Source organism: Momordica charantia (genome assembly GCF_013281855.1).
Source record: "Momordica charantia cultivar OHB3-1 chromosome 7 unlocalized genomic scaffold, Mcharantia_2.0 BLBB01000007.1, whole genome shotgun sequence".
Taxonomy (NCBI): domain Eukaryota; kingdom Viridiplantae; phylum Streptophyta; class Magnoliopsida; order Cucurbitales; family Cucurbitaceae; genus Momordica; species Momordica charantia.
The window spans coordinates 2,307,271-2,317,825 of record NW_028275165.1 but is presented as its reverse complement, the minus strand read 5'-3'; the positions used below and the strand labels follow the sequence as shown (position 1 = coordinate 2,317,825).

At 33.2% G+C, this 10,555-nt stretch overlaps 1 protein-coding gene across 1 annotated transcript; it reads left to right on the top strand.

Annotated features, from left to right (window-relative positions):
* The first annotated feature begins 5,162 nt into the window (after positions 1-5,162).
* On the top strand, positions 5,163-9,803 carry LOC111018571 (Protein kinase superfamily protein). The gene is made up of 8 exons (XM_022294715.2): positions 5,163-5,441; positions 6,503-6,680; positions 7,629-7,882; positions 7,984-8,110; positions 8,201-8,474; positions 8,682-8,814; positions 9,041-9,127; positions 9,228-9,803. The coding sequence occupies exons 2-8, from the start codon at positions 6,587-6,589 to the stop codon at positions 9,357-9,359; spliced, it is 1,101 nt and encodes a 366-aa protein (XP_022150407.1). The 5' UTR covers positions 5,163-5,441; positions 6,503-6,586; the 3' UTR covers positions 9,360-9,803.
* Positions 9,804-10,555: the final 752 nt, after the last annotated feature.

Genomic DNA, 10,555 nt, shown 5'->3' with positions numbered 1-10,555 from the left:
TCAATTGTTGAGGTTTTTGTGTGTATTCATTGTTCAGTGGTAATGTGTAATCACTTTGGGGATGGAGCTAAAAAGGGTTTTAAAAATTTGATTTTCTTTTTTTTCCTCTTTAAATCAAATGTATTTTTAAGAAAGGTAAAAGACGTACGCGAAAAATGGTGAGGAAGCCACTATAATTTTTTAAAATAGAAAACTAAAAATGAACCGATGAATTTTCAAATCGGGACAATTGAACTCATCGATTTGATTATTCTTTTTTTTTTTGTCATTGTAACATTAGTTTTTTTTTTTTTGTTACTAAGGAAGCAATTATAATCATTTTCTTGAGATGAGGAACTAAACTTATACTGTTTGAATATAAAACTCGAGGGGGCTAAATAAAATTTTATCTCAGAATAATTTTCTTTCGTTCATTTTGTTGTGGAAAACCAAATTGAATAGTGAAAATTTTTAGAACTGTGTTTTTGTTGAGTTGGGTTTAGGATAGTCTTAATTGAAAATAGTTTGTAAATAGTAGGAATAATTGTACATTAATTAGTGAATAGTGGTACAACTTTTAGCTAACTATATCATTTATCAGTTACTATTGCACCATTCCAACTAAGCTACTAAATTTCTATCGACATGTTGCTATTTTTATCGATATTTCTAGATGTCATCGGGTTCAATGTTGACACGAGAGGTAAATCTTATATGTCTATGGATTCGACATCGACATGAGGAATAGATCTTATACACCTATGAGCACGGCATTATCAGAGGGATGAATCGACATTTCATTGTATAGCAAAACAGTCGACAAAATATAAAAATATCAACAAATTATCACTAATACAGACATAATATTAATATTAGTAATTTTTAACTTATTTAGAAATGGTGAAATTTTTATTCGTTGATTTAAATATTTTTTATGAATTTTTTATTTTTATAAAATTGAGAACTTGATATTTATATCGACATTAGCCTTTTAGAACTTTGATTCAAACTAAATTATTTCATGAATGGAGGTTGGTAGTGGAATAAGCTTAAAAGATCATAGTAACTCTTTAAAATTGATGTGAGTTCTTAAAAGGAGGAAAAAAAATCACTTATTATGTGTTAAATTTATTCTAAAATGTTTTATTATCATTTTTTCTATTAATGTAACAAGTTATTTATACACGTGACAAACGAATGAGCTTTTTGATGTGATATTTTTTTTTATTTTAATGATGCATGTGTCTAATAAACCATGTTGGTTGAAGAATACAACCTCGTTGAATTATATATAAGACATTATTTTGATTAAAAATCAAAACTAACCTAATTTTGTTTCAAGTGTAACCACGTTCTCGAGTGAAAGTACAAATACGGGTGATTCGATTTATGCAAGAGTAAATTCCATATAAGCAAATAAAACAGGAAAAATAACAATGCAAGATAGCTCACGTGTCATTTGATAACTATTTCACTTTTAGTTTTTTATTTTTTTAAATTATGCTAGTTCTGGTACAATTTCATTTGTAAGTTTTTAATCGGTATTGAAAATGCATTTGAATTCTTAGCCAAATTTCAAAAACAAAAATAAGTTTTTTAAACTAGTTTTCAAAATTTGGCCAAAATCTTTTTTAAAGCTACATAACAAACGGAAACACACAGGTGAAACTGAAAGGAATGTTTTTAAGCATAATTTTTAGAAATAAAAAACAAAAAATAAAATGTTTATCACTTATCACACATGGAATTAAAACTTGAAAAAATAGTGAGACAAATACGAATATATTTATTTCATTTGTAAACTATTCTACCTAAAATTTGCGATTGCTTTCAATGTTTAGGCAAAATACAATTTTTGTTCCAAAATTTGCTGGTAAATTTTTAAAAACTAACGATTTGGTCCCTGAACTTTAGAAAATAATTGTAAAATGTCACTTGAATCAAACTTATGTTAGTGTCACTAAATACTGACATGACATTAGTGAATTGACAATTTTTATATGATATGATAATATTTATTATTTTTAGCTTACGTGGTATTTTTCCTCTTTCCCTCCTCCTCCCCGTACTCCATTTTTTCCATTCAAATCCTTGAGCACATTCGACGAAGAATTAGTGGACGACTCGCTACCCTTCGACAAATCCAACGATATTCAAGAAACGAGGCTTGATGAGAATCCTTGGCCTTGGATTTCTCGAGATGCCTACAACTGAATCTCTTCTCCATCAAATAACGATAACCAATAGCAGAGAATGGTTGGAGGTAACCTTGAGGTCTTGAGCACAAATGAGATTGATCTACGGGCAATGGCGAGGCCATAGGGGAAGGGGGGGAGTGGAGTAGTGGAGACGGAAGAGAGAAAGAAAATAGAGTAAAGAAAATAAATTGCCACGTAAGCTGAAAATAATAAATATTGTCATATCATCTAAAAATTGTCAACTCACCGTTAGCATTCTCTTAGTGATACTATCGAAATTTTGCCTCTTAAAGACCTTTTACAACTAGAAATCAAATAGAAACCTATCATCGAACTTAGGAATCAAAACTCTATTAAGATTTAAATACTCTTTTGGTTGTTGTACCAGGTTTAGTTCATTATCATCAATTTAATTTCAACTTTTGTTCATTTTAGTCTTTACGTTTTGGATGCGTAAGATCAAAATGACCAAATAAAAAGGATGAAAAGAATATTTATCACCTAAATTTTTAAAAAAAAGGTAGAAGAAAATTAGTAAAATGTGAAACCACTCACTTATTACACAATACTCCTACAAGGAAAGAAAAGACAGCAAAAAGATGGTAGAAGAAAACTTGGTAGGTAAGAAAAGTTTAGATGATTTTTCTCCTTGTAGAAAGTTCATGAATGGTTTGAGTTTTATATTCACAAAAATTTACCCAAAAAAGAAAAAATACATAACAAATATTTTGTGGTATTATAAATTCTTCTCAAATATTACCATACAATTCTCATTTTAGTCTCATCTCATCTTTTAAAAATTCTCAAATTTTACTCTAAATTAGTTCCTTTAAACTCGTAGAGTTAAATTAGTAATTAATAACGAAAGGGTATTGCAAGTTATTTTACATATTTTACGAACCATAAAATTGATTAATTTGAGCCTGACTTAATAGTTAATGCATCTCTCTTCTAAGAATTATAGGTTTGAATTTGACTTTATTTTTTTGGCGTTGATCATTTTCGTTCTTAATCGAGACTCACGTTAATGAAAAATTATTTTTCTTCATTTTATTTAGGCCAAGATGGATACAAGTGAGAGTATGGATGCAGGGAGAACATTAAATTGAAATCTTAAGGGTCCGCTTGACAATGTTCCCGTTTCTGTTTCCTCATTTTTAATAATAATAATAATAAAAGAATTGCATAGCCTCTCAACACCTGTCACTGCTACAAAATTGACATTTCGTAACAGTTAAAAATTGTCATTAACTTAATTCATGATAGTTAATAATTATCATAGATTAAAGGCATCAAGGAAATAGAGGACGTGATAGTTTTTTAAAATTGTAATTAGTGCATTACAACAATTGTTATAGTTTGTCGTGAATAGATCATCCGCCACAATTTTAAAATGTCACAAATAACTAATTTTTATGACAATTTATAGCTGTCACTAAATGAAGCAAAAAAATAAGAAAAAACAAAAAAAATCATTTTATGACAGTTTATAACTATCACGAGAATGAAAAAAAATATTTGTGTTTTGAAAAAAATTGGAAACCGAAACAAGAAACAAGAAACTCTTTTTTGTTGTTCCCAAAATTTCTATACAATTTTGATAACGTTTCTAAACAAATGAGAAACAAAAAATATAAATAAGTTGTCAAATATATGTGTTTCTTAATAGAATTTGAAACGAGAACATTACCTAACAAACCTTAAATAGACTAATTTTTTTCAATCGAACCACAACTTTTCTTTTGGAAATATTACGGTGAAAATAAAAGGTGAAGATTCAAACATACTGCGATACAAATTTCTTATCGATTTAAACTATGTTTTTTTTTTGAAGAAAGATTTCTAAATAATAAGTATTCAATAATTTAAGAGAAAGTTTGAAATATTGTCACACCATATTTTTTGTAAAATTGTTTTATTGCTCTAAAAAATAATAGGCATAGTTTCAATTTTATCGGTGTAATTTTAAAAGTTTCAATATTTTAGTTGGTATGATTTTAATTTTATTTTTATTTCATCTCTCTAGCTTCCGATTAGAGTTTAGTTTCAATTTGGTTATTATGGTTTAGTCAAATTTCTATCTTTCTCGTACTAACACATTTATTTTAGTACAATGTGTGAGGATGAGGATTTGAACTCACGACCTTTTGATCGAAGATAAATATTTGACCAGGTGTTAGTTGAGTTGATTGTATTATGATTCAGAGTTAAATAACGGATTGAGTAAAAAATAGAAGAAAATATGTATTTTTGGGTCCATAAGGGTCAATTTGTGTGATGTTTGACCAAATGATAAAAACTAAATTGGAACTAAGTTCAAACCGTAGGAACCGAATTCAAACTAAGACTAAATCGTATAAACTAAATTAAAACATGAATGCAATAAATAATAAAAGAACTAAATTGAAACATCTAAAATCATGGAGGACTAAATTGAAACTACACTCAAAAGTAATTACAATTTTAAAAAAGGTGCAACTGTGTTGATGTATGAATCTTCCAGACGTTATAACTGAAATGGAGATTATTCATTTAAGGTGACGACTTGCACACACACCCCTTGTTTGGTGTAGTGTTATACTCAACATACTTTTAATTCTTAAATTAGTATTTTAGATTGAGACAATATCGAGCTGAGTGATCTCATGTAAGTACTTCAATGCTTATCTCATAGCAATCATACACTTGGGTGGCACTTGTACAGTTATGGTCATAGTACGTCATATCTAGGTCGATGATCCTTTCGTGCACTGATCAAAGCATCCCCACCTAGGTCTCACAACCTCGGCTCGGCTCGACTCGACTCGTTCAATATTCACATTTTTTGGTCCAACCGAGCTCTTACGCGACCTTTAACCGCATGGCAAAGTATTTTCTTACCCCTAACAATTTGAAATTTTCAAAAGAAAAAAAAAAAAGACAAAATTGAAATGTCAATATAGTAGAAAGGGCAAAGAGTGAAAACAAAGTGCTGAAAAAAAGTGGAAGCTTCTGTCGCTCTCTCCTCTTTCATTTCTCTCTCTGTCTTCAAAAGAAAATTGAGAAAATTAAGTCTAAAAGTTAGAGAGAGAGAGTTGTGAGCTTGGCTTCGGCGTTTGCCTCTCTGTCATTCCCTCTTTTGTTCTTTTGTTCTTTTGCTTCGCTTTGAATCGAAATCCCAACACTAAATTTACAAAAATTCCCTCAAAATCCCAAATCCCATCTGTAATTGCCTTCTTCTTCGGTTTCTCGCTCTAACCCACCGACCCAAGGACCAGTTTACAGGTACTTCAATTCTCTCTCTCTCTCTCTTGTTCTTTCCCATTCCGCTACAGTTTTTGTTTTGTTTTGATTTCGAGTTGGAAATCGGTTAATTACTGGTACAATTTCTCTCTGTCCGTTCTTCTATTCAGTTGGGTTTTGCAAGAATTCGTTTCTTTGCTCTTCTTTTGGGCGAATTTCTGCTGGGTTTTCGCTGGGATTGTTTCAAAACGCGTATCGGTTTAATTTCTTTTGCGTAGACGATGAATTGGGGATTTTTCTATTTACACTTCCTTTTCTGGGTGCTTCTTCTCGCATTCTGATTTTGAATTTCGCTTGCTTTTTCGATGGAGAACTCTGACTCTCGTAGGCATTTGCTGGTGGTAAGAAATAATAATCATCCATCTGATGAGGCGATTATTAAATTTTCCCAGATGGATCCTTCTTTTGAATCCATCTCATTTCCTCAAATTTTACATCATTATATTCCTTTTCTTTGAAAAATTTCTCTTGTCATTTTACTTACTTAAATCTGTTGAACGCTGTAGTCTCAGTTTCTGGAGTATCTCGCGGCATAAATAATTATAATACATCCAAACGGTTTCATTTCTCTATGAGCCTATTATCCAGTATTGAATTGTTTAGAGCCTTTAATCGTTATTATGCAATCTTTTCCAATGTGGTTGTGTCTAATGCAACAACTACAAGTTCAAACTCTTAATGGAAGGACTTCTAGTAGTTTGGTGAAGGTCTCTAATACTAACAAGGCTACCGATTTAATATAATGTTTGTTCTATCTACTCCTTTTGGGACCCTTGATGTCTCCCGGGTCCGGACCTTGGGGCGGGCACAGATGCCCCTATGTATAGGGAGCAAAGCTCGGACTCCCCGTTGTAAAAAAGTTCTACTCCTTTTGGGTTGTTTTTTTTAATTTTATTTACTTGTTTACTTTTAGACTTTCCATCTTTTACCTTCTCCATTTTTTCCCCATTGTTAGTATTGGTAAAATAGTGTTGTTAGTGTGCAATTAATCGTTAGAGTGTTTCTGCGTTTCTTTTGTGTTAAACTGTGCTCTCATTGTGCAGGCTTATGCCCGTCCTATTAGTGGCTTATTACAACCGGAGAACAGAAGTACTGAGAATAATCAATATCAAAAGAAGAAAGTGAGAATGCGCAAGTGGCTTTGTTGTTCTTGTCAAGTTGAAGAGACTAATCCAGCAACTGAAAATGAGCACCTGAAAAGCCCTAGTAATTTTGCAGATGGTTAGTTTTCCTTTTCTTGCTACTTATCAATGTGAAAGAAGGGGGAAGATTGTGTAGGGCTTAGGTACTATTTAGTATATATCCGCCACAACTATGGGTAAAGATATTTCGAATGAGAAAGAGAAAATTCCATCAATCAATTAAATATGGAATTTCAGGGTTGACTACGAAAATTCAGAATCAGGCAAGAGGTTATGGTTTCATTTCTTATAAAAACACCGTGTAGATTCAAGTATCCTCCAAATCTTATGATTACCAAATAGTGTAAGAAAATATCCTTTAAATTTCTTGATTACCTAATAATATATAAGCTAAGATGGTCGTCTTCAGCCCGCACACACACATATTTATGGACAGTGGTAGTCTTTAATTGTAAACCTGGAGGACATTGTGAAGTTCAGAGAATTGGGTCTAAAGAAGAATAAACTATGAAGTGAGTGGATATTATAAAGTGGTCTTTTATAAATCGGGATTTAAAATTAGAACTTGAAAACTTGTGGAGAAGATTTTAAGAAGTTTTTTGTTAACCATCCTCATTGGCATTGTCAAGCATACAATCTTCATGCAAACATAATTGATGAACCTCTTTGGCTCTTCGGTTAACAGATCACTTTCAGGATCATTTTTCTTCAGCACGTATTTGACTATCTATTTATACAGGGTTGTGTATAGTTCTGGTTGAATCGAAACTATTGGATTTATCTGGTTAATGAGTCTTAATATTTTTATTTAGGAGAAAATCATTAATTGCCATAAGTCTACCCCAAAAGGGCCAAGCCAGGAATAGACGGATAATTTCTATTCCGTTAATTTTGTGTGTAGTAAAGAAATTTATTCTGTATACCTACACTGAAGAATGGTGTCAGTCAACTGGTGATAATATATCTATTATTGGATTTTCTGTTTATCTCTTTATATACAATAAATCTTTATATTCCATTCATTTAGGTCACCCAAAGGGCTCTAAAGTGTCAGCTCCTGCTAAAGCTGAGGCACAAAAGGCGGCGCCAACAATTGAAGTGCCTGCACTGTCTCTGGATGAACTGAAAGAAATGACTGATAATTTTGGATCCAAAGCATTGATTGGTGAAGGTTCTTATGGTAGAGTTTACTATGCAAATTTGAATAATGGAAAAAATGTGGCTGTAAAAAAGCTTGATGTTTCATCTGAGCCTGACAGTAACATCGAGTTTTTGACTCAGGTTTGTTAGATATTGGGATAAATACGTCAATCACTTTCTACCTTTTTTCATATGTAATTTATTTGTTTGATATTTCAACGATGATATCCTTTGGCTTCTAGGTTTCTACTGTATCAAGATTGAAACATGAAAATCTTGTCGAATTGCTCGGGTATTGTGTTGAAGGAAATCTTCGGGTGTTGGCATATGAATTCGCAACCATGGGATCTTTGCATGATGTGTTACATGGTATCCCATCCTTTGAACTTTACTATATGAATATGTTATTTATAACTTACTGAAGATCAGGTGGCTGATATGAGTCCTCCATAATTAAAGGCAGGAAGGGAGTACAAGGAGCACAGCCCGGTCCGGTGCTCGACTGGATCCAGAGAGTGAGAATTGCGGTTGATGCAGCCAGAGGGCTGGAATACTTGCATGAGAAGGTTCAACCTCCGATTATACACCGAGATATCAGGTCCAGTAATGTACTTCTCTTCGAGGATTTTAAAGCAAAGGTAGCTGATTTTAACCTCTCCAATCAAGCGCCTGATATGGCAGCCCGTCTTCACTCAACTCGGGTTTTGGGAACTTTTGGTTATCACGCTCCAGAGTAACGTTTCTAAAACTCTCCTCTCTTGTTTTCACATTGATTGTATTAAGACTTCTAAATTGATAGCTTGGGTGACACTGTGAGACTAAAACTTTACATTTTTTAAGGTCTCTTTTGCTTTGAAAGATGCTGCTCTCACATATGCATGCTTTTCTTACTTGTTAACTAGAAACTTTTGGAAAGATGACAGATAATGTCTTTCTGCAGATACGCAATGACTGGACAGCTGACACAGAAAAGCGATGTATACAGCTTTGGTGTGGTTCTACTTGAGCTTTTGACGGGTAGGAAACCCGTCGATCACACGATGCCCCGTGGACAGCAAAGTTTAGTCACCTGGGTGAGTTTTGTATAGTTGCCTGGTTCTCGATTTTCTCCTCTCTTCGTGTTTTGTAAAGTGTTTCTAGGCACTGAGGCCCTCTTGCTGAGGCACGCTACCTCAGTGTCTAGTTAGTCACTAAATTCGAAACTTAAGTGAATGAATTACGATAAATTCAAATTTTTATCGATACTTCAACCCCTCCTATCCAATTGGTGACAATTTTTTTTCCATTCAATTACTTTAGGCTACTCCAAGGCTAAGTGAGGACAAAGTCAAGCAGTGTGTAGATCCAAGACTAAAGGGGGAATACCCTCCTAAAGGAGTTGCAAAGGTACTCTTTATAATTCAACATTACACAAGCTCGGAGTTCGTTCCATATCGACTTACTTTCAGCTGATTAATGAATCTACATTTCTCATTCGTCAATGCAGCTAGCAGCCGTGGCCGCTTTGTGCGTGCAGTATGAAGCTGAGTTCCGACCAAATATGAGCATCGTCGTGAAAGCTCTCCAGCCTCTTCTGAAGCCCGTCACTCCTGCCGGTCCTCCTGCACCTCAGTCTTGATGGCAATGTACATGGTTCCACCCCCGAGTTCAAATTCTTCTTGTGTATGCTTCGAATAGTTTTACTATCCTCGTATGCCTGCTATGTTTGGTCGGATAACTTTATGCATATGTCTTTTATTTCCTTGTTGTAAATGGTGGGTTTGGATGCGGTAGATTTGCGCGGTTCCTGGTTTTCGAGTCAGTCTGTCTCGGGAGGCTATAAAGAGAGTGATGGTAGCTGGATGTGTGGAAAAGAATGTGTGTTTCTGAATAAAAATGGAGTCTGTCTCCCCCATTTTAACACATTCTGCCAACTCAAAGCTGCAGAGTGCAGATTTACCTGAGGCTTTATTAGGTCTTCTAATTGATTCTGTTGTTATATTTTGTTCTTAAAATCTGATCTGAACAGAAACTTACTATATGGATTTCACTTATATCAGAAATGTGGATTGCATTTATTATATTCAAATATAGTATGTATTTTATTAAGGTATACCTATGATATTTTTCTTTCTGAAAAAATGGTAAAATACATTTTTATCTTTGAGATCTGGACTTATTTTCTATTTGGTCCAGAGTTTAAAAAACCATAGTTTTCGGTGTTGATATTTAAATTTAGTTTTCGAAGTTTCTAAAGTGACACGTTTAGTCCCTTAAATTTGAATTTGATTTTTAATTGGTTCCAAGGTAGGTTGACATGGATTGTTAAGTTGGTGATTTTTAAATGACATGTTAATATTTATTAATTTCTTCTCCACCGCTCCTGTGCTCCTCCCATTGTATTGTTTCAAATTTAAATGGTACCATGGTTGGGGGAGGAGCACGGGAGCGGTACCAACTTAGCAATCCATGTCACTTTTCCGTCACTTGGTAAATTTTACTCGGGGATTATTTAGAGCTACCTCAAACTCAGGAACCAAACTGTTACCTCAAACTTAGGGACCAAATGTGTATTTTGATAAGGAAAACGTTTCTTTTTTCGAAAGGCAACAAGAAAATTTTCCTAGTATAATAAATTCCTTCTTTTTTCACGCCAACTTAGTTTAACGATAATTGATATTTGTCTTTTATCAAGAAATCATAAGTTTAAATTCTCCCACTCCCACTTGTTATACTAGGAAAAAAAAGTAATTTTTTAAAACTTTTACAGAAAATGTGTTCTCCAAAATGTTTAAATATTCTATAAAGGTTGAGAGAGAAAGGGAGCAAGGAGAG

Coding starts and splice junctions, on each gene's coding strand:
- LOC111018571 (XM_022294715.2), top strand. CDS start 6,587: ATGCGCAAGTGGCTTTGTTGTTCTTGTCAAGTTGAAGAGACTAATCCA. Junction 8,111..8,200: donor TTTGCATGATGTGTTACATG/GTATCCCATCCT, acceptor CCATAATTAAAG/GCAGGAAGGGAGTACAAGGA. Junction 8,815..9,040: donor AGCAAAGTTTAGTCACCTGG/GTGAGTTTTGTA, acceptor CAATTACTTTAG/GCTACTCCAAGGCTAAGTGA.